Genomic DNA, 24,368 nt, shown 5'->3' with positions numbered 1-24,368 from the left:
GGTGTGAATTTGCTGAAAGAAGGTGATTATAATTCTGCAGTGAAGCTGGTATAAACACATATATATATATATATATATATATATATGAGAGGTGGGCATAGATCAATTTTTTTTAATCTAGATTAATCTCACTGTAATCTTGGAATTAATCTAGATTAATCTAGATTAAAATGGCTCATTTGAATTCTGCCGAAGGCATTCAGAATATGTATACTACCCAAATAATGACTAAGTCTTTGAGAATCGTTCGCCTCGCGTAGGGATGTGAATTTCTGCCAAAAATGCCATTCGACAATAGAAGAGCAAAAGTCGAATATCGTTAAAAAAGTACAAAAGTAAAAAAGTAAAAAAACACACACTCACTCACAATGACAGAAAGGGAGGCCAATTTCATCTTTAGCGATTTGTCATCAAACAAACTGTTTATTAATTGAACAAGTAACATGTTTTCGTCATTTTTTTAACATAGTAGGCTAATTGGAAGAAGAAAAAAAAAACAATATGCACGACGTAGCTACAGTCCGTTTTTGCATCGCCAAAACAGATGCTCGTTAGATCAAAAAATAATGTCATGTCATAATGATTTTACACGGAAAAAAGTGATTTTGGAGAGTGGTAAATATAATCTGTGGAAACCATATAAAATGTACATGATTATTGCAGCCAGCCAACGAATTCTAAAGTAATGGGTAAATTCTACATATGCTACCCATTCGTCAACAGTAACAACCATCACATAAAAAAATGCAGTAAAATATACCCCCTAACCGTGAGTTTTTTTGCTTTAAATTGCGCATGCGTCAGCCCGCGTTTTTGAGTGAGTGTGAGTGTGGGCGACACTGGATCATCTCTCTGGCTGCCATCGAACAGCAGAAGTGTAGGTAAGCTAACTTATTTACATAGGAGTGGTGTATATATATATTTTTTTAATTATGAGATATTTGCTTTCGTTTGTTTAACATGCCATTACTTGAAATTAAAGTTCGAATCTGTCGCTGGCGTCACCATGGCCCGGGACACATCATGCCGACGGCCGGCCGTTGGGCAACGTGTTCAAAGTTTTTACTTCCTAGATCAAGGAGGAGTTTAGACGCATCGCAACAGTTTCCTTGGAGGAGACATTCATGCGGAAGCTTGATGAGAACACACCCGATCTTTTGCGGCTAATGCGTGCCAAAGGAGGAGCAGCTGGTTGCAAGATGCGTCCTCTGCTGGACACTTTAAATGACGTATGTTATTTTATTTTTTCACAAATATGTAATTATTGATATGAGTGAATTAAAAGTAAAGTAATTTGTAAACAATTGCTTTGTTGTGCGCAAAGTTGAGCTCCTTACCAACTTAAACCTTTTAACATCAATGTGTGAATTCGGTCTTATCCATCCATTTCTTTACTGCTTTGTCCGTTCGGGACACAAGATTTTTGAGCCAACCCAGCATTTATCAGGCGAAGGGGCAGGGTTCACTATGGACAGGTCGCCAGTCTGTTGCAGGGCCGGAATTAGGTCTTAGTATATGTAAATCACTACCCAATCCGCTAACAGTCTTATCACTAAATTGTATCTCCCTACAGACACAGAACATTGAGAAAAAAAGAGATGCTGTTGTCTGCTGCCTCATTAACTACCTCGGTGAAAGACAAGAAGATCTTTTCCATGACTGCCAGGTATGTCATATTGATAACAGATTTTTGATTAACTCAAGGGATCCTCCTCCCCTCTCCCCTCGTATCCACCTTCTCCTTTTGCCTTCCACTCCCCCTCTGCTCTCCTTTTAGATAAACTGAAATATATTGAAACAGCATCTTAAATAAAATAAAAATGTGTATGCTTTTTGTTTGTTTCTTTTTAACATGTAGGAATGTGAGGACTACACGGAAAAAACGATGAAGGTGATTGTGAAGCACAATGTCATGGCTGAGGAGGATCCATCAGATTTGTCTATTGTGATCGAGGGAAACCAAGTGATGGAAGGATGTGTAAGCCGAACAAAGGCATGCATACAGCTGATGGGACTCATTTATGCAATCAACATCAAATATCCAAAGGAGCTGAAGAACACGTTTGAAGCTTTTCAAAAACTTTTTTTTGGAAATTGACGGGGCAAAACTACTGAAAAAGGTCCACAGCCTCAAAAATAAGCTCATGCAGTAGACACACATTTCCCCTCTTGTTCGAAGAGGATCTTCATTATTTAAACAACATTTGATAGATCAGTGAGTTATAAAACAGGTTCATTACTTGAAATGTTGTGTAAAGCTGTTGTGCTGCACTATATTTTGAGTGTTTCATAAGTTTTTTATGGATTAAAAACATTGATCTGATGAACCATCTGAATGTCTTTATTGTGGGGGGGTACATTTTACCTTCTCTGAATAAGTAATTGTTATTAACTGATATTAATTAACTTTGATTTGAAGAGAGATCATTTTTACCTAATTTTAGCTGTTGAATATATACATAAATGTGAGGTAGTGTTACCAAATTTTTGAAAGTATTTAATAGCTTTTTACTTCAGATAGTTTATAGGCTACTCAATATATGGGATTAAATCTACCCCACCAAAGTCGATGCAAATTGTTACCTCACATTTATTGGGTAAATTCTATAGATTAGTTTTTACAGTGTATGTGAACCTGCCTTTACCGGCAATAGCCTCCTCCTTTTTAAACAAATTAGTTTCAATCAATGTAAACTATTCTTTTGACTATGACCCTGCATAATACACACACATTACTGCGGGATGGCGGGTGTTCATTTCATAAAGTTTACACAATGGTGGCTTATTAACCTGTTAACCTTTGCCAGTGCGCCGACGCTCTGAAGCCTATAAATTAATGTATATGTCCAAAAATGTATAATGTCATACTTTTTAGTAGTGCTTTCGTGGCGTAATAATCTGTTTGGTTGTAAAATGTATAACCTGAATGAAATGAAATCGAATGTATCGTCCTGTGGAATCATTCTTCCACAGACAGCTTACGAAGATGTTCAACTAATAAAGATCTTCATCGCTGGCAAAAATATGATGCATTTGCAGATTTGCTTTCACTAGACTGAACTGTAGATCCACTGCCATTTCATCCAACGCTCTTGATGTTCTTAAATCTTCCTGTTACGAATTCGAGTCGAGTGTGATTGAACGTGCTTCAGACGATTCAGTGCATGAGGAACTGAAGAGATCATTCAGACTGATTCACGAACCGATTTAGACAGATCTGCCAACTTGTTTGATGAAGTCTTTGAACAAAATCGACTCAAAATAGTGATTCATTTGTAAATTGAGAATCGCTCATGCCCATAAAAAGATACAGCGCGCTTGAAATAAACTCATTTAACAACATGTAATTGCATTAAAATAAAGTAACGAGAGGAACGTCGCCCAACGTAACATGTAAAAGTATACACCTTGTGTCCCTGACAGGAAAATACCCTGCAGCGCGATCAGTAGGCGCGGCGTCAATTATGTCAAATATACTAGGCTAAACATTGGAATTGCGCGAAAATATAACGATATTCGAAAAAGCTATTTTATGATGCAACCCAACTTTGAGAATAGATTAACGGCGATATTTTTTTTATCGCCCGATAAGAGTCGCACGTTAACGCAGCACGTTACCGCCGATAACGTCCCACAACTAATATATATATATATATAAAGTAGAGATGGGCAATAATATCGTTTACATTTTGCCGCGTCACACAATTTAGAAACATTTTTTAAAAAGCATTATGACGTAAAAAAAGCCTCGTTTTTTGAAATTGGGTTTGATATGCATTGATTTGAAAGAGATTCATAAATGTGTCAAAGCTTTGTGAAACATGTGGCATTTTTGTTCATTACTAGGGTTCACTATTTCATCAATTTGACTATTTATCAAATACTTTAAGGTCATATTGACATGTTGGAATGTCACCTCCAACATATCCCGGTAACGAAAAGGAAAGAAAAGAAAAGAAAAGAAAAGAAAAGAAAAGAAAAGAAAAGATGCACCAGTTTCGACTCAGTCAACACTAAACTGTCCCAGATACCCCTGCATGGTAATTTACATCTCTTTTTTAGCTCACAAAAGTCTTGAGTTAAATAGTACTGTTTTTTTTACTACATTTCTAATTAAGTTATATTTGTTAGAGTAATTACCTTAATTAGTGTACATTATAATGTGTTTCAGTTAATGTTGTTTGTCACACATAAGTGGTGCACCGTTTCTTCAAGCTGTTATCTTGTTAAAAGTATGATTGTGACAAATTTGCCACTTCATTTAATCTCTCATATAAGTTTTCCACAAATCAAGCATTTTGTCTGTAAATATATAGTGTTTTTTTCAAAACTATAATTAAATTGCAATCTCAAAATGAAGGAACCTCATAAGGGCCTGTTCACATATCGCATCCTTTGCGCGCTTAAGTTTGTTATTTCAAATGTAGGCGCGCGGTATGCGCGCTCATAATGGAAGCGACACGGTCGCGGTGCGACGCGCTAGTTTTTTCCAAGCGCGTCCGCGGCGCATCGAGATAAAAACATCACTTTTCAGAATGCCGCAAGCATTTCCCTTGCTGTAACGGAGAGCGCAGCTGATGGTTGCGCTTGGCAACGACAGACGCCTCCGGAGCGCAACCGCCCTAGCGCTTTGGAAAAAGGGGAATGCGGAACGCCTAGCGTTTTCTACTCGCTTTTAGGCGCTATATGTGAATGGCGCCTAAATAAGGAAACTTGTTCCATTCCAAAAACAAATCATTGAATGTGTTTGATGATTTTATTTTTATTTTTTGCTTTGTTTTATTAAAGCAACCAGACAGTTGATTGGCCCCATTGACTTCCATAGTCATATAAAAAATAAAAATACTAATAATATGGAAGTCAATGGGGTACATTAACTGTTTGATTACCGACATTCTTCTAAATATCTTCTTTTCTGTTCAGCAGAAGAAAGAAACTCATACAGGTTTGAAACAAATAGATGGTGAGTAAATGATGACAGATTTTTCATTTTTAAGTGAACTATTCCTTTAAGTTCAATTTAAATCAATAAATATATGTTAGATGTGCATTTAAAATGAAAATGATGCAAAAGGATTAAAGGAAATTTTAAAGTCGACATGAAATAGAAATTGCGTCGTCTTTTCTTCCCTGTTGTGACGTATATCTGAGTGAAATAGGTTTTTGAACAAGGAGAAAGGAATGGTGTGACTTGATTTTGTGCATAGGAATTGATTGGATGGTTGTAGTTTGCTATTGGTGTGATGTGATGTGAGTGACAGGTTGTCCCGCCCTCAGGCCAGTAAACACGTCATCAGAGAAGAGAAGAGATGTCATTGCAAGAGGGATGAGTTATTTTATTAAAGATTATGAGAGCACATTAATTTAAAAAAAAAGTATGTGCTTGTATAAATTATTCATAATACATAATGCAAAACTGCACTAAAAAAAGAGTTGTCCATTTTGATTTCATGGTGACTTTAAAATTAGTCAGAATTTCTGCCAAGCTGTTGATCCCATTTCTGACCACATCAATGACAAACATGTGATCCTGCAAAGATGCCAAACAAAAATACAAAAGAAAACTTGAAATGATACTCAGGACTAAAGCTCGAATGATAACAGTGCAGCCAAACGCTAGATTAATGTTCCATATCAAAGGTTCACAGAGGAAGCTGAGATGGTTGTTCAGGAGCTGTGGAAGAATTACTGGAGCTCTTTACTTCCTCAAAGCTCTGTTTGTGCTGGCATCCCAAGGGAAATACCGACCAGTCGGCCATATGTCTGTGGCAACAAAAGAGAACAATTCCTCTGTGCCTCTCTATTCTTCCCCTCTTTTCTCTCTCATTCCCACCTTGACACCTGCGCTGAAGAACCTGGGATTTGAATCACTTAGTTAAGGGGAGCTGTCAAACCAGACCCCAGGAATAGAGCCTGCTTGGTGGGATGAAATGTGGGCAGTCTGGTCTCCACATGAACGCACACATGGAGCTTGTCCAGTCCTGAGCCTTGTTCGGGAAACTTGCAGCCGATCTAAGAACGGCTTCTAGTGTGCAATCCCTGAACTGAACATACGAACAAGTTCATGAACTGATCTCAGATCAGTTTGATACTTCTGTCAGGAGTGCGCTCAAACCACCAGCTGTTTCCAGGTGGTTCGAGAGGAAATGAGAGGACATCTGTGAGATGGACCAAAGGTTGTCTACCTGTGGAGTTAAACAACTGTACCTGAGCATAATGCCTGAAATAGCCCATTCCTCACACCAGAAGGAATTGTGGGCAAGAATAATTGAATAAAAGCTCTTCTTTCTGCCTTGATAATAGCATATATAAAAACTCACAGTTGATTTGACAAAGACTAACAACCTGTTATACTAGTAGAGATCTGAAATGTTTGGTATGTGAAAATCTATCTATCTATCTATCTATCTATCTATCTATCTATCTATCTATCTATCTATCTATCTATCTATCTATCCATCTATCTATCTATCCATCCATCCATCCATCCATCCATCCATCCATCCATCCATCCATCCATCCATCCATCCATCCATCCATCCATCCATCCATCCATCCATCCATCCATCCGCCTATGAGGCCAATAAATTTTTCTTTATTTTACAAAAAAAGGCTTTGTCAGACCAGTATTGTCTGTTTATCTTGACAAACTGTTTTTCCAGTAAAAACTACAGTTTTAAATTAGAATGAGTGTGAGTAAATGATGAAAAAAACACCCGTTTTGTGTGAACGATACTTTTACTGTAAACTGTGCTCATTTATGCAAATAAAAGTTATTTTTATATGCTGAGTCTGGAATTTAAAGTTCATCCTCCTATTACAATGAAAATGCAACAGAAGATTATCACTCCCTCTCTGTGTCAAATCAAATCTTTTCATTGTCTTCTGAATAAAAGCCTCACCAAAGGCTGTTTGTGGGATCTTAAAACAACTCAATCTTTCAATAAAACAGGGAAAAAAACAACACCAACTCCTCAAACGCAAGTAAACAAACAACTTTTACGTCTACTTTTATTTTAATGGGCTTTTGGGCTTTGTTAAAACATTTTTGTTTGTTTTCGATAACCCAGCAGGCACACTTTGACAGGGTTGAGTTCACCAACCCTGCTAAAAGCCTGTTGTTATCTCAAAACACGTTTAAATCTCTTCAAATAAATGTCACACAAGCATTAATATCTTTGAATGACCTTGTGAGGGCGAGCATGTTAGTCTAATAGACGTGTTGAAGTCACATGTCATTTTTACATAAGGTATCTAATGGCAGACCCTTCCAGTTTTGATGTCCCATCAGCCCTCAATCTTTGTCTTTCACATTCCTGAATTCTTAACGTCGCACTTCCAAAATAAGAGGAAAATGCATTGAGGCGAGAGAACGCGTTCCTCGGCCTTTGCTCTGTATGGTGGCTTGCATCAGCTCGTGAGACAAGACAAGGGAAGAGATTCAGAGACTGATGTGGAAGTACCAGTCTAGGACAGTCTGTGTCAGCTACATATGCATGGAAGGATGGTTTGAGGCCAAAGGGGGTTGAAAAAAGCACGCTTCGCTATCAGCATCAAGATCAAAGTCCTTTTCTGCCACCTCGTACATGTGCTACAGGCTCTAGCCTGAGAGACAGAGACGTCGTGCATACGGGACGAGCTTGCGCTGCTAAACTGTGCCACTGAGTCTCCGCCGTGTACTTTTTTATAGCCACAGAAGTTATTTGATTTAGCTTCGCTGTTTACTTATTCATAGTAGCATTAACATACTGCTACTGTAGTAGTTTTTCATTTGTAGTAAATTATATGGCAAAATCAATAAACATTCATTATTCCAGGCTTCTGTTTCATTTATTTATTTATACAGAAAAGTGTCTGGTAGGTTGGCGGATCTCAGGAAGCTGTTAAAAACATGTAAAAAAAAATTATATTGCATAAAAAATTAAGCTTATTTTTAGATTTTCTTTGGATTGTGATATTTTCATTATGTAAATTAAGCACAATTCCCCCTCCAATTCTCATTAGCATAATTTAAATCGGCATAAAGTAAAAAAAATAAAAAAACCTTAATACTAACAAACCGCTTGTCCTATGTAGAGTCGTAGATACTACCATTATGCATAAATAATTTCGAATCTAAATAATATATTATTTAATAAAGTTGTCACAGTGAGACTCTGTGACTAGAGACTCTTATTTTGTAAAATGACGATTATTCTGACACTGGACTGAGAACATACGCTTTTCATTCTAACATCATAACAATTTTTTTTGTGAAATTTTGAGCACCAGTTAACACAGATATGTGTGTGTCAGTGATTGTGAATTGTTTAGTGTCGTTCCTGTACTCACCATGCCCTTTTTTCTTCAGTTTAACATTTAGTGAGTCATACATTTTGTTATGATGTTATATGTTATGATGTTATACATAAATGTTAAGAAGTCAAACAAGACCGGTAATCATGTTAAATGTTTATTGTTTCCATATAACCACTTACATATTATAAATAGTCATACTTACGTATTGGAACATTTTCCCATCCCAAACAGACAAAACCAAGTCACAGTAACTGCCACCATTTTTGAAGATCCCATTCCCGCCAATAGAAGGCACAATTAATTGTTCTCATGTATGAGAGGGAGACTGGTGTTCTGTTTGATTCTTAGTTAAACATTGTTAAACATTAATAATACAGTGAGTTTGTTTTATTCCCAATGTTTAAATATTTTTTTATATAATTATAACAGTTTATCTCTTTGTTACTGTTAAATCTAATCTACCTTTAATTTCTAAAAGGTTTAAGTCCACGTAGGAGGAGCTTGGCCTTTTTAGGAGGGCCTCTCGGAATTGTTTAAAAGCTCATAGAGTGAGTTGGTTTATAGTTGCTGTTGTGTTTTGGGTCAATTTATTGGCATAGCCAAAAGTTTGCCAACTTTTTATTTTATTTTTGTTTGTTTTGTCCTTTTTTTAATTATTAGCACTGTAATACCATTTGCACTCTATTGGAAAACCTTTATTTTTTATTTATTGGAATAAACACTGAACTTTTGACGTCATCACATCACTTCATTTTTACGCCGTATTCATTTATCTGCAGTATTCAGAGCAGTCGCGCTGCTACTGTTCGAAACATCGTTGGGGCCCTCTTTATGGCAGTTGGTATACTCCTGTCTCTGTTACAAAAGTATATTATATAATACATAACAATTTTTTTTTTTAACATTACAGCAGTGAGAATGAAACTTTCTGTACGTTGCAGTTATAAGAATTGGGGGCCAAATGTGCTTAATTGTCATGAACATAATGTGATAATGCAAAAAAAACAAAACAAAAATCCTTAAATGGGCTTTATTAATATTCAGTAGATCCAGTTATGTATATATATGTATATATATATTAATTTTTTTATTATTATTTTATTATTATTGTGTGACCTATAACCTGGATCTGGACCTACCAGACTGTTTATGATTTTAGTATGAATGAAAATATAGTATAGCAGAAGTTGAACCGAACCTATTCTGATTCTGTTTTTTCTTATTGACATTAAATGTTAAATGGCTAATTTTAGGACTTCCTGTCCTCCATATTGTCAGCTGCCTTTACTTGATTACCGATCCTTTCATCTCTGCAAATAGACAGACAATCCAGGTGCACAACATCACTGTTCCACAGCTGTTGATCAAAAATCAGAAACAACAGAGTCCCTTTCTGTGGAAAAAAACAAACTGTCTTCTGCCTCTCTGTCGAGACTAATTATTTGCTGTCTTCACTTTCTTCCAGGATGCATTTCTCTATATCTAACATGAGAGATTTAAAGATAGGAGGGAGCATGAGAGTTATTTCTCTGTCTTTTCAAGTCTTTCTCTCTTCATCCTCGCATGCCATTCTAATTCAGTCGGTACCTTTGGTTATTTATATGCTTTTATGCTTCACTCTCTTTCGGCTGTCACATCTGGAGATGACAAAGGCGTCAGTCTCGCGGAATGCATTTAAACTTGTGCTCTAGACACGCGTCGTTAATGTTAACCTGGCTTTTGTTTGTGTATTGTCAATTCTTAACAACCAACCTTGCGTTTGCAGAAGTTTTTGCCTCGTGACCACAAATACAGTAGCAACTAGTTACATTTGCAGTCACTGTGCATGACATGATGTAAACTTGCAATGGAAATGTTTATGATGAGTTTAACTAAACCAAAAAAATATATATATTTCAGTATTTATTTGTTACGTTTCCCAGCAAATTGTGCAAACATCCCTAAAACAAGATCAATTTACATAAGAAGCAAAACTGTATAAAATATTTGCATTGTAACTATATTTCCCCCCAATCACATTACTGTAAATTGTCTTTTACTTAAGTTTTATGGTAATTCAATTCTTATTACTTTGGTAAATTTTTCATGCATTACAGTAAAAAAATAATAAAATAAAAATTGCATAAATTAAACCATTCCAGTTTAATTTAACTTAATCCAATAATTTTCTTAATCAGTATTTTTATCTTGTTTTTCAGCTAAAATATACAAACATTCTTAAAACAAGATGCACTTTTTTCAAAAATATTATTATGACCTTCTAAAAAGTCAAGTCTAATTAGCCAAATAAGTCTAGTCTAATTAGTCAATTATTATAATATTATTATTTGACAAATAAACAAAAAAACAAAAACAAAGACTTGCTAGAGAATATATCTTGATTTGTTTTAGTCTTATAGAATGATGTTTAGAAATTTGTACTGGAAAACAACATAAAAACTATATTGTTTAACAAAAATGTTTAATTCATGATGATTAGTTGGAAACGAGACAAAAACCCTGTTTAAGAAAATGTTCTTTTGTAGTACATTTATGCTCTTAATGGTAAATGCTATGCCACTGCATTTCGTTTGAAGTATCTAAAAAATAAGCATAAAACCTCCAAGATGAAGTCTAGTTTCTGAGCGGGAATGTATGTCAGACATCTGAGACAGAGACTAATTTGCACTAAGTCTCGCACAATCTTTCCAGTCTCCATACTAATGATTGATAATGTTTTATTAATGCTGAGATATCCTCCACCGAGGATCTAAACAAATTGTAGCAATTTAGTCAATCCCATGCACAGAATCAATCATAGACAGCTCTGAATGATCATGCATCACTGCCAACATCCCCGCCTCGCAGGCCTTTTGGAGCCCGCAGCTTTCTTTGTATCTGTAATACAAAACAAGCTCCTCCATCCTCACCTCACACGCTCCTCATTTCACTCTCTTCACACTGCAGCACTCACTGAAGTTTGATATGGATGGTTTAATTTCACTTCTTCGGATTCTGAACGGCAAGAGGCAATGATGTAGAGTTTGTTTCTAGTGTTAGTGTTTTTAATATGTGTAGAACAAGAAGAAGTTGACTTGTACTGATATTGTATTTTGAGTATATATGTCAAAGGGGGTGTATAAATGGCCCAAAATTAACTTTCTGCCAATGGAATTTTTCCACTGTCCATAAATACCTTATATCTAAACATATCTAAACATTCAGGCATTCTAAAACTAAAATAAAAATTAATGAAAAATACAAAATACACACACACACACACACACACACACACACACACACACACACACACACACACACACACACACACACACACACACACACACACACACACACATATATATATAGACACACACATTGCGTTTTTGTCATTTTTATTTGTTTATGTGCATGTAGTACTATATAAATATATATATTTTTATTTAATTTTTATTTCAATTTATGTTTTATTACATCGAAATGAGAAATGTTGCTGAAAAAAGTTTTTTTATATATTTTATTTCAGTTACCTTTTATTTTATTTTAAGTTTTTTATGGTTTTAGTTATCTATAATAACTGATATACACTGATTACTTAATTCTGTTTGGTGAATTCTGCCAAATATCTTCCATCACAAATCTCCTGTGCTATGTCTCTCATATTACACCATACTGTCACATAATTTTTCACATAACTTTTTGTAAACATTTACTGTATGTACTAATTTATTTTGGCGTTGAAAACAAATGATACAGGACCCTTTAAGTGGTTTATTTTCTGATAAGAACATTTTTTCTTACACAAACAGCATGCCACTAACATGATCAAGTATGAAATCAGCCAAATAAAACTGATAAAAGTGAATATTCTATATTGGGATGCATCTTGCTAAACTAAACAGCACAACATCTGTGCTATGTTCCATCAAATCCATGTTTGTCTGAACTATTACACTACAATGACGATGTAAACACCTGCTAACAAGAAGGGAAGTGACATAACGCAACAATTTTCACTTGAAATGCTGTAGCTTTAATTTCTATAAACTGTAAAGCCTGTAAAAGGTTTCGTTACTCAATAAACAGAATTCAGTTCTATTATTTGATCTGTGAATACATGGCATGAATGAAGAGAGCATCACAGTGTTGTAGAAATATAGTTTTTGAAAAGTCCTAATAACTCACTTCTACTTGTAAAAGCACTGTAGTATTTCAATGATAATGACAACTGGATTTTTATCCATTTGGTTTTCTGAAAACACAGGCCTAATTTGAATCAAATTATTGCAGAGCTTACACCAAAAGAACAAATAAAAAACAACACCTGACGTTTCCAATCAAACAAAAAAACCTTAACTCTTACAATATTTTTACAATATTGGAATATCAATAGGAATCTGATCTTTATGCCGAATCTAACTTCGAACAATGTACACAGACGCTGTAATCCATCCAACTAAAGCCTCTTGCTGAATAATTCTACTCCATATTTCTCATCTTAGACAAGCAGCTTAATGCAAATCTCCTACATGTCTTACTGTTCTGAGCAAAGACTGACTTCCATGGCTCAAACTTGCCCATGACATTGAGGCTATTATACTTGGAAGCTCTGGTTTATGTGGAAAAAAAATTTTTCTCTCTTACACCCAAAGGTTCTTAAAGGGTAAGTTCGGCGTTTTACAAGTAAAGCCCTTTTTTAAGATAGTTTCTGATGAAATCGAACGGTTAAGATTAAAATTTGGACACATGCTGCTGTCCCGAGAATTTTAGTTCCCTTTCAAGGGAACTCGAGCTGCGTCAAACGCTGTGGGAACGCCCCTGCGTTGTGCGTCCTGAAGCACGTATGGAATCAGCCCAATGGAGAGATGGAACGTCATAGGCGGGTGACGTCATCGACCAGGAAACTATAAAGCACCCCATAAACACAAGCGCAACAGCTTTCTGTGCCTTCAGTCGCGCTATATGTGAATCTGTCCCTGTGTGAATATTGTCTGTCTTTACATACTGTGCATCACACAAACAATTATATATATATATATATATATATATATATATATATATATATATATATATATATATATATATATATTAAGAGAGATATGGCGAACGAACAGCAGTTTAGGAAGGGTGTCCCTCCCTGCTCGCGTTATTTTACGAGTGGGGATACACACGTTCTTTGTGTTGTTTATTTGGGAGTGCAGCATGCCCAGTCAGCTCTCGAGGGAGCTGATTGTGAGCATTGCGAGCGTCTGCCATTAAGGACGCTCCGCTCCCCCCGGGCGCTCTTCGAGGAGAGCGGTTCGGTGCGCGCTCCCCGCGGTTCGGGTCCCGCTCTGGCAGAGCGACGACGCGTATCGTGGGGATCGCAGATGGATCTCTCAGCAGGGTTAGAGACGGGCTCTGCCTTATCTCTCCCTTCACCTGTGAGATCCAGTGCCTCAGTCCCGTGTTCGGAAGCACGCGCTGCGGTTTCTTCCGCTCGGGCTGAGGCACCAGTTATAAATGAGGGAGATGTGGAGGATTCGCCACCTTACACTCCCGAAAGTGATGAGCTAGTGGAGGTATTAACAAGAGCTGTAGAAAAACTCAGCATTGTATGGCCAGTGACTAGACAGGAGTCTGTTTCTAAATCAAAATTAGATGAGAGATTTTTGCCGTCACGAGTGCAACCTCCACGCCGGTGCTTGCCGTTTTTTCCCAATCTCCACACTGAGGTGTCAAAATCGTGGAAAAAAACGGTGTCATATAGAGTGTTTAGTCCCCAGACTTCAACATATTCTAATATTGTGGGGGAAAAATCATATGGTTATTCGGCTATGCCTCGCGTGGAAGAGACGCTTGCGAGTTTTCTCTCCCTCGAGGCTGCGTCATCTGTTAAGGCACCGGCATTACCCACCAAGCCTCTTAAAAAAGAAATATTTCGGTTTTTGTGGGTAAAGCGTATTCGGCGGCGGGTCAGGCTGCGTTATGTCTGCATACTATGTCTATTATGCAGGCATACCAGGCCGACCTGCTGAGGGACGTGAGTGAGAGTGAGGAGGTCAGTGCTGACGTGGTTCGCGAACTGCGTCAGGCTGCTGATTTATCCCTGCGCGCAACCAGAGAGTCGGCCAAGCTAGTGGGTCGATCTATGGCAGATCTGGTGGTCGTAGAAAGACATCTATGGTTAAATCAGACAAATATTAAAGAAAAAGAAAAAGCTTTCCTTTTAGACACTCCTCTCTCCCCCCTGGGTTTATTTGGCGATGCTGTAAATTCTGTCATCGATAAATTCCAGGAGAAAGAAAAGCAAACAACAGCTTTTAAGAAATTTCTCCCTTTAAAAATTCATGTCCCTGGGGCTGCTGAGCGGGAGCAGCCCCGGCTGTCTGCGAGCTCATCATATAGGGCGCTGAAGCAGAGTGTCGCATCTCGTGCTCCCCCTGCTGGACAGTGGGCTCAGCCGCGGCACTCTCAGCCGAAATCTCCCAGTAATAGAACTGATCTGAGGACAGTTATATTAGCTAAGAAGGCTTCGGCTAAGAAGAAGTCCTGGCGCCACGGCGCGCACGACACTGAGGGTGGTCCCCACCGAGGCGGAAAGGTGTTCACCTCTTTCTACGGTGCCCATTCTTCCTCGGTGCCCTCAGGGGCCCGTTCTGCCAACCCCGGCCTTCATGCCGGGGCGCAGACGGTCCCAGCGAGCGATTTCCCGAGGGACGCTCGCTCCCTCTGAAGAGGGTTTCAGAGCGGTTAGACCAGTTGTTCCCTGCCGGTGTGCCGTTACAGGGCGCTGCGTTTGCTGCTCAAGTTACACCAGAGGCCAGTCTCGAGAGACTGGTACCCTTAGTAGAATTTCTTGCAGAGTGGAAAAGCCTTCCAAAAATATCTCATTGGGTCCTGCAGACAATAGAAAGGGATTATGCTATCCAATTCAGGTGTCGTCCACCAAGATTCAGAGGGGTTCTGCCTACAGTGGTGGGCCCCGAGCAGGCTCTGGTTATGGAACAAGAGGTGAAAGCACTCCTTCAAAAGGAACGGTAGAATAGAACAGGTTCCTCCTCCCAGTGTGGAGTCAGGCTATTACAGCCGATATTTCATCGTTCCAAAATAGGATGGGGGGTTGCGTCCAATTTTAGACCTGCGCCTATTGAATCGCTCGGTAGGGAAGCCAAAATTCAAGATGCTCTCTATCAAGCAGATCGTGTCACAAATCAGATCCGAGGACTGGTCTGTCATGATAGATCTAAGGGACGCGTACTTCCACATTTCCATCCTTCCACAACACAGGAAGTTCCTGAGATTCGCCTTCGGGGCGAGGTGTACCAGCACAGGGTTCTTCCGTTTGGCCTAGCTTTATCTCCCCGCACTTTCACGAAATGCATGGACGCAGCACTAGTGCCTCTGAGGCTTCAGGGTGTTCGGGTCCTCAATTACATCAACGATTGGTTGATTTTAGCTCAAACAGAGCAGATGGCGGTTCGACATTGAGATGTCGTTCTCGTTCATATCAGGAAGTTGGGGTTGAGGCTGAACGCAAAGAAAAGTGTATTATCTCCTCAGAAGACCACTTTTCTGGGTGTCGTTTGGGTTTCGGTTTCGATGCAGGCGCGACTCGCTCCGACCCGCATCGTTTCGATTCTCTCAGCTGTGAAACAAGTAAAGCTAGGCCAGCTACTTACTGTAAAACAGTTTTAGAGACTGTCGGGTCTGATGGCAGCAGCGTCCGACGTTATACCTTGCGGCCTGTTGTACATGAGATCGCTACAGTGGTGGCTCAGGACCAAGGGATTCTCCCCGAGGGGAAATCCGCTCCGCACGGTCAAAGTCACGCGGCGCTGCCTTCGTGCTCTGGTCATGTGGAAAGAAACTTGGTTCCTATTCAAAGGGCCTGTGTTGGGGGCTCTTTGTCGTCGCGTAACGCTAACGACGGATGCTTCCCTCACAGGGTGGGGGGCGGTCACGAGTGGTCGTCCAGCCCAAGGGCTGTCGCAGGACCATCATCTATCACGGCTTATAAATTGTCTAGAGATGTTGGCGGTGTTCCAGGCTCTGAAACACTTCCTAGCAGACCTGAGAGGTCATCATGTGTTAGTTCAGTCAGACAACACGTCGGTGGTCTCTTATATAAATCATCAGGGGGGCCTGCGGTTTCGCCGTCTTTACAAGTTGGCCCGTCAGATCCTCCTGTGGTCCCAAGGGAGGTTACTATTTCTGAGAGCAATGTATCTTCCTGGGTATTTGAATGTGGTAGCAGACTCCCTGTCGAGACAGGGGCCGAGGCCGGGGGATTGGAGACTCCATGCCGAGGTGGTGGAGCTCCTTTGGTTGAGTTTCGGTCACGCCGAGGTGGGCCTATTCGCTTCCAAGGAGAACACGCATTGTCATCTGTGGTTTTCCATCAGCCATCCAGCCCCTCTGGGGTTGGACGCTATGGTGCAGCCGTGGCCGAGGTCACGTCTGTTCGCCTTTCCCCCGATTGCTCTGCTACCTGGAGTTCTGGAGAGGGTTCGCCGGGACGAGGTCAGCCTACTATTAGTAGCCCCGTTCTGGCCGGCCCGAGTATGGTTTGCGGACCTGATTTCTCTCCTGGACGGCTCTCCCTTGGAGCTCCCGGTCAGGAGGGATCTACTCTCTCAGGCGGGCGGCATGATATTTCACCCCCGCCCAGTATTGTGGGCTTGGCCTCTGACGGGGCCCAGCTCATGAACTCTGGTCTCTCAACCGAGGTTGTTGAGACCATTCTTCACTCCAGAGCTCCGTCCACGAGGAAGCTTTATGCCTTGAAGTTGCAACTCTTCACTTCTTGGTGTGGAGAGCACCTGCAGGACCCAGTTAACTGCCCAGGGGGTGCAGTGCTGCAATTCCTGCAGGAGCGCTTCTCCGAAGGGCTATCCCCCTCCACACTAAAGGTGTATGTGGCGGCACTGGCTGCTTACCACGTCCCTTTCAGTGGAGTTTATCTTGGGAGACACCCGCTTATAACTCGTTTCCTTCGTGGCACACTGAGGCTGAGGCCAGCAGTTCGTACGAGGGTGCCGGCCTGGGATCTGGCCATCGTATTACAAGGTCTTTCCTTAGCTCCTCTTGAACCTATCAAAGAAGTTCCTGAGAAGTTTCTCACGTTTAAGACTATCTTTCTTCTTGCTATCTCCTCACTAAAGAGAATCGGAGATTTGCAGGCACTGTCGGTTTCACCCTCGTGCCTGGAATTTTCGCCTGGCATGGTTCAGGCTTTTCTGCATCCTAGACCAGGTTACGTTCCCAAGGTCCCTACTAATGTTGTTAGACCTACAGTTCTGCAGGCCTTTTATCCTCCTCCATTTCTGTCATCTGACCAGGAGAAACTTAATCTACTCTACCCTGTTAGGGCGTTAGACGCCTGTGTCCACAGAACTGCCCTGTGGAGGAAGTCAGAACAACTATTTGTGTGCTTTGGGCCACCCAAGAAGGGGTGTCCCGCGTCTAAACAGAGAATGAGCAAGTGGGTGGTCGAGGCTATCTCACTTGCCTATGAGTCGGCAGGTCAGCCTTCACCTTTGGCTGTACGAGCCCACTCTACCAGGAGTATGGCGGCTTCTAAAGCCTTACTGTCAGGAGTTTCCCTCAGTGACGTTTGTGATGCGGCTGGATGGTCTTCACCGCATACTTTCATTAAGTTCATTAAGTTAAGGTCGACCTAGACTTAAGTTCTACCCCTGGGGCACAGGTGCTCTCGTCCTCTGTGCGCTAGTTCTCACATGGCGGTCACTTGGTCCTATGGCGACGTGGGTATTAGCGTTCCCACAGCGTTTGACGCAGCTCGAGTTCCCTTGAAAGGGAACGTCTCGGTTACGTATGTAACCCTATTTCCCTGATAGGGAACGAGACGCTGCGTCATTCCACCATACTCCCGGCATTCCCGCTAGCGCTTCCTTCAGGCCTATCAGAAGCTGTTAACCTTGTGTTTATGGGGTGCTTTATAGTTTCCTGGTCGATGACGTCACCCGCCTATGACGTTCCATCTCTCCATTGGGCTGATTCCATACGTGCTTCAGGACGCACAACGCAGGGGCGTTCCCACAGCGTTTGACGCAGCGTCTCGTTCCCTATCAGGGAACTAGGGTTACATACGTAACCGAGACGGTTTTTGTGTTAGCACCCCCCCACTTATACAATGGTTTCATAGGTGCCTTAAAACAATCCTTCATTTAAACGCACTAAACTTTGCGAACACAAAAACCTAAAATTCTCGGGACAGCAGCATTTTTCCAAATTTTAATCTTAACCGTTTGATTTCATTAGAAACGATCTTAAAACAGGGCTTTACTTGTAAAACGCCGAACTTACCCTTTAAGGGTCACATATTGGGTAGAAATGACTGCAGCTCTCGCACGTCCTAATTTTGCAGAGTTACTCGCGTTCCTGGTTCAATATATTCTGTTTATCCAGAAACAACATGTCTGTCCGAAACTGTAGTCTTAAACCTATCCCTACCCCTAAACCCTTAACCCTACCCATAACTCCCTAAAATCAGAGAGAAATGATAGGTGAATTACACTGATGTAGAAGCACCTAACCCTGGTTGTAAGTCTAAACTTGACATAAACTCTAAACTTGTCACTCAAATCTGATTGGTTGATTGGAATGTTGTTCCAGGATCAGCAAAGGTGTTGATCCAGGAACATGTTGCACTTGGTGAAATCACAAATATTAACATAAACTATCGTAAGTCTCACAGAGGCTCTGTCACTGATTCATCCTAGTATTCATGAATGATTCAGCATATTCAGTTTCTTATTTCTTTGTCTTATTCACCAACATCAAAGCCTTTTAACTCTGTGTGACGTTATTACAAAGGGAAGAAGAACAAAATATGAAAGGACAATAACATGGAGTGAACTGGAGAACAAAAATGTGTAATTGACAGAAATAAATAGGCCTATGCATATCACACAAATACAGATCTTAATGTACAAAAGTGGCTTAAAATATTTGGGAAAGTCTGGTCGTCTATGATCTGAACATTCTACTAAATGAAAATCAGTTATTATTTACTCACTATTTGTTCCCAAATCTGTATGACTTCCTTTCTTTATTGTGAAGATAGTTTGTTGAATGTCAAGGGTGCTCTTTTTTTCATAATGGACTCAGAAGCTTTCAAAAGCTTCAAAAAGCACCATAAAAGTAGTTTATCTGAGTCTTCAGAAGATATTATATAACTTTGTGTTAGGAACAACATGAGTAAATTATGATTTAAAATGATTTGGAAATGCAATATGATCAGTATGGCGGGCTTGCTAACCGATCCTATTTCAAGCTCTCAAAAGTAAAACTAAAAGCCCACAGTGTTTTCATTTTTCTATATTTTGTTTCTTTCTGTCTGTTTCACGCAGCAGTATCTTAATTAACTGCAGGGAATAGAGAATGTGGTGAAATTAATAAGTGGAAAAAGCAGCAGGTTAATTATGCTGTTTGCTGCCGTAAGCTGGGGATTTGGAAATAAAAAAATGTCTCTGCATAGCTATGATAGTTTTGTTTTGCTTGAGACTAAGTCTTTACACCAAAAGTCATTTATCTTGATAAGACATATTTGTTACTTCATTACTCCAAATGCTTGAATGTGACTTTGAAGCATAATCATAGCTCTGCCAATTAACCGGGTTTAGTGTGCTTCATATTGAAAGTTCATTAATGTCAATAGAGTGTTAAGCAGACCCTCCGCCTTCTTAAATCATTGCCTCTAGGACACACCAACCACGTCCCAGATCCCAGTGGGAACACATGACCAAGAGCAGTCCGTTTTATTACGTACAAAATAATGAATACATGCCAACTGCCAACACACTTAAACAGGACATATTTTGCTTTTCAACATTTTCAACTTTCTTGAGTGTGTGATGTTGCTGTTTGAGAATGAAAAACGTCTGCAAAGTTACAAAGTCACTCCAAAGGGAGTTATTCCCTATATCAGTGCACACTGTTTCTGAACTCCCTGAAACATCTCGATTTGAGTTTTCTTTCGGGAATGAACATGACACCATATTCCTTATTATTTTGCTTTATTTCCAGATTAAATCATAGGCTCGTTCTTACTAGAGCACATTCGCACATGCACACTCTTCAAAAACAGTGCTTTAAATCTCTTAACAAACTAAATGACGTCAATGACATATTTGAAAAAAAAAAAAGATATAGATTGTACTGGATGCCAATTTGCTTATTTTGTTCAAGATAAGGATACATTAAGTCCAGATGTTATGCAATCAACCTGTCGTTTCAACCACACAATTTTGCGATGCTGTTTATATATGTTCGTTGGAACTATGTTTTCGGAAAACACAGAATCGTTGAACTATGCTGTTAACGACGGAACTTGCAACCATAATTGGTTAATGATGCTTTCAGGAAACGCACCCCAGAGCGTTACTGACAGACTGGAAAGAGAGGTGCTGCAACAATGTCAAATATGTGGAAAATAATGTGTTTATTGAACATTCAAACACTAGACCCCAAAATCAAAAAGGGGCATAATAGGTCCCCTTTAATAAGGAATCCAGTTTAATTCAGTTTTTTCCAATATTTTATAACATTTAATCCATATGGTGACAACCAACCAGAATTTGCATGCATAAAGGGTCTATATAACTTCATTTTGTGTCATTTTGGGATACATGAGATATGCTGTATGGTTGCCTAGTAACTAGCTGTTAAATTTGCAATATTCAAAACGTAAGCCTTACTACCTCACTTGAGACAAAAAAATTCACATGAGAGTCCTTTTCTCATGAGGGAAAAAAATTTGCTTCAAAAATTTGCCTAACCCTGCATTAAAGTTTTTCTAGTATGTGACGAACCTGCAACCATGTGTCCAATGGACTTTTAAAAAGCTTTTGTGAGTTTGTTAAATTTGTTTAACTTTCTTGGGTGTAGAATAAAATATATCACCAAAAACAAAGTCACAGATAGATATATTTTAGTTACTTTAAAAAAACGATTTTCTTGTGACAAGCTAAGGTAGCAAAAAAAAAAAACTGTGGGAGAATTTTGATATTAACTGTATTTACGAAAGCCAACCATAAGTAAATAAATAGCTCATACATATATATATATATATATATATATATATACAAACACACACACATATACACATATATAAATGTCTAATTTTCTTTTGATATAGATTTCCAGTCCAAAATTCAAACAAGCAGTCATAAAGACCCTCAAAAATGTAAGGGCATTTATTTTGCAGTACAACTGTCAATTGTCACTTAGGAATTAATGAATTTATATCATGTTGTATCAAATTCAGCTAAAACGACATTGTGACACGAGTTAAATGTGTTAATAAGTAGCGTGTCCCTGAAAAACTACTCAAGAAAATGGCTGTTATCTCCTAATGAGCACCAATGGCCCAGTTCCATTCCATAGCAGGCCTCATCCAAACGAGTGGAATTGATTAATAGAGAAACTCATTAATGAATGCGAGGATGAAACACTAATCTGCATACAGCGTCAGTAAGGCAAAAAGGCTCACTGGAGGTACACCTGCTCGCAATTTCCAGCTCAGCGGCAGAAGCTGCAAGCGTTCCCTATGGGACTTTTGATTTCTGGATGGAGAGACAAACTTTATTTGGTGAATTATACAGGGCTGCAGGGGGAAGGCCTGTCCCCTAAGCAGATGGCTCTGTTTGCCGTAATCGGAGCACTAAACAGTGGATAATACAAACTTTAATGAGTTTAATGTCAACTTCTCCCTCGTCTTCTTCTGGCTTCTTCTTCTTGCTGCAGGGATGTTTTAGGCAACAAACATTGGTGTGGTCAAAAGCCCTGATTTCATTGTAAACTGAGACGAGATTACACTACAATATTCAGTTAGGCTATATGAAAAAGTATACAGTACAACAACAAAAAAATTACTTATATAATCGATATTTGAAAATGCACTTAAACATGTTATATGCACTTAAAGTCGTGTGATATTGTTGAATCATATATTTCCTAAAGAATTGAGCTGGGGTCTCTAAAAAAAAAAAAAAAAAAAAAAACAAATATATATATATATATATATATATATATATATATACACACACAACGACTTCACAACGACGAGTAATTCAACTGAAGATTTCGTTTTGCCATCACAGGAATGAATTACATTTTAAAATATATTAAAATAAGTTATTTTAGATTGTAATAATATTTTATAATATTACTGTTTTTACTGTATTGTGGTAAAAAATGCAAGTGCTGTGGTGATTTGTAAATGACCATGGTAGTCCAGGTACAAGAATCAATAGTATTATCTTGTATAGTGTGTTATAGTGGACGACAAACGACGCCGCATCTGCGGCATATTTTGTTGATCCTGAAACAACATTCATGTCCAAAAATGTAATCCTTAACAAGTGGCAACCTTCCTCACGGAAGTGACTTAAACTGCAATTCATCGATTGGCCGCTAGAGACAGGCTGCAAAAGAGAGTCAATCCCATAGACCCCATATTAACATAGATGTTAAAATGCCCAATTTTACATCAGAAAAAAATGTGTTTACAGCCTGGTGCAAAAAGTGGTTTTGGTCTACGTGTATAGCTAATTTTGCCCTTCATGACAACTGTGAGGGGGGTGAATTTTTTTGACTCATCCGATTAAATTAAATTAAGCCTTAAAGTTCTGCGTAATTAATGGCGTGACCACTTGAGTGACAGGTGGATATCCGGTGCTATCGCTACTAGCCGTTTGTCTGCTATCTGTTAGCGTCACATAACCTCAGATAATCCCGCCTCTTTGACCATTTTTGTATCGGGGAGTGACGCGCTACCAAGATGGCGACGGCCGGCTACGGCTTCAAAAATTCTCTTTAGAAATCTCTGCGTGACGTCACGTCACGCTACATCCATATTTTTTTACAGTCTATGATCCTAACCCTATCTCTACCCCTAAACCTAACCCTACCCATAACTTTTCCCTACAATCAGAGGGAAATGAGAGGTGAATAATACTGATGTAGAATCACCTAACCCTGGTTGTAAGTTCAAACTTGACATAAACTCTAAACTTGTCCTTCTAATCTGAATTGTTTACTGGAATGTTGTTCCAGGATCAACAAAGATGGTGATCCAAGAACATGTTGTACTTGGTGAAATCAGGCTCTGCGAAAGGCAAAAGTTGCTTCAGCAACCTTAAAGTAATAGGCTATAGGAATAGTAGTGGAATAGGCTAGTACAATAATAGTGGAATAGGCTAGTACAACCATTATTTGTTTACGCTCCTGTTTCCTGAAAGTCAGTCACTAGTTCCGCCTTCACGATGACATCACGCACATCGTTAAAGACGGAAAGTGATGATGATTGGTCAAGAAGCAACGTGTAGTGTGACATGTTACTTGTCCATGACATAACAAGAATTTAGGAGTCAAAATCACATAATCTGACAAACATATCATGTAGTCTGACTCTGAACCTGGCATTACTGACCCCAAATTTGATTATTATACCAAAAACTGCCAAAAAGAAATAAATCTTTAAAAAGAGATTGAGTATACTAAATTTCATTCACTAAAATAACAATAATACGTATTATTATAAATTATTATTGCTATTATGTTTACACACACACACACACACACACACACACACACACACACACACACACACACACACACACACACACACACACTCCATATAATGAATAATCCTTTGTATTTTCTTGTACTTGATAAGTATGTTATCAAGACTTGTAATCTGACTCAAGTGTTTGATTAGCATTAATATTTAAACTTTAAGTGAAGTGACCTTCTTGAGATATGCTGTGCTCAGTATGAAAAAGCAGTGAATACTGCATTGAAACATAGCTGAAGTGTTACTCTCTCTCTCTCTATGAGCTGCAGAGGGAAAGATAAGCCATTCAATGACAGCATGTTTCAACTTTAGTCTCAGACTTGCTAACTGAATACGAATTTTCAACAAATGCTCATAAATCATTCGAGGTATGTTCCTAAGAGCCCACCCTTGTCTAGTGTTTTGGAGATGGCAAATTTAGCTCTGTCTTTCAGTGCTGGTTCTCCAGGGCTCTGGACGGACGGATTTAAGAATAGTGGCAAAGGCTGGTGTTATTTAGGGTCCAATTTAG

The 24,368-nt window shown here is 39.2% G+C and overlaps 2 protein-coding genes across 3 annotated transcripts in view; one reads left to right on the top strand and one right to left on the bottom strand.

The window, feature by feature from the left end:
• Window positions 1-24,368, bottom strand: part of sorcs1 (sortilin-related VPS10 domain containing receptor 1) — a 240,968-nt gene that overhangs the window by 170,772 nt on the left and 45,828 nt on the right. The gene's annotated exons all lie outside the window — the stretch shown is intronic.
• LOC143753987 (uncharacterized) lies at window positions 1,160-2,289 on the top strand. The gene is made up of 3 exons (XM_077246925.1): window positions 1,160-1,229; window positions 1,574-1,666; window positions 1,859-2,289. Exons 1-3 carry the CDS (start codon window positions 1,167-1,169, stop codon window positions 2,096-2,098), a joined length of 396 nt encoding a protein of 131 aa, XP_077103040.1. The 5' UTR covers window positions 1,160-1,166; the 3' UTR covers window positions 2,099-2,289.

Source organism: Siphateles boraxobius, unplaced genomic scaffold (assembly GCF_051911475.1).
Source record: "Siphateles boraxobius isolate OS27281-9 unplaced genomic scaffold, OSU_SipBor_1 29, whole genome shotgun sequence".
NCBI classification, from domain to species: domain Eukaryota; kingdom Metazoa; phylum Chordata; class Actinopteri; order Cypriniformes; family Leuciscidae; genus Siphateles; species Siphateles boraxobius.
The sequence above is the reverse complement of the archived record's forward strand: the minus strand, read 5'-3'. Positions and strand labels throughout refer to the sequence as shown.

Bases quoted from the DNA above. Each gene is read 5' to 3' on its own strand.
- LOC143753987 (XM_077246925.1), top strand. From the start codon at position 1,167: ATGCGTGCCAAAGGAGGAGCAGCTGGTTGCAAGATGCGTCCTCTGCTG. The intron at 1,230-1,573 runs GTATGTTATTTT...ATCTCCCTACAG, and splicing joins TGCTGGACACTTTAAATGAC to ACACAGAACATTGAGAAAAA. The intron at 1,667-1,858 runs GTATGTCATATT...TTTAACATGTAG, and splicing joins ATCTTTTCCATGACTGCCAG to GAATGTGAGGACTACACGGA.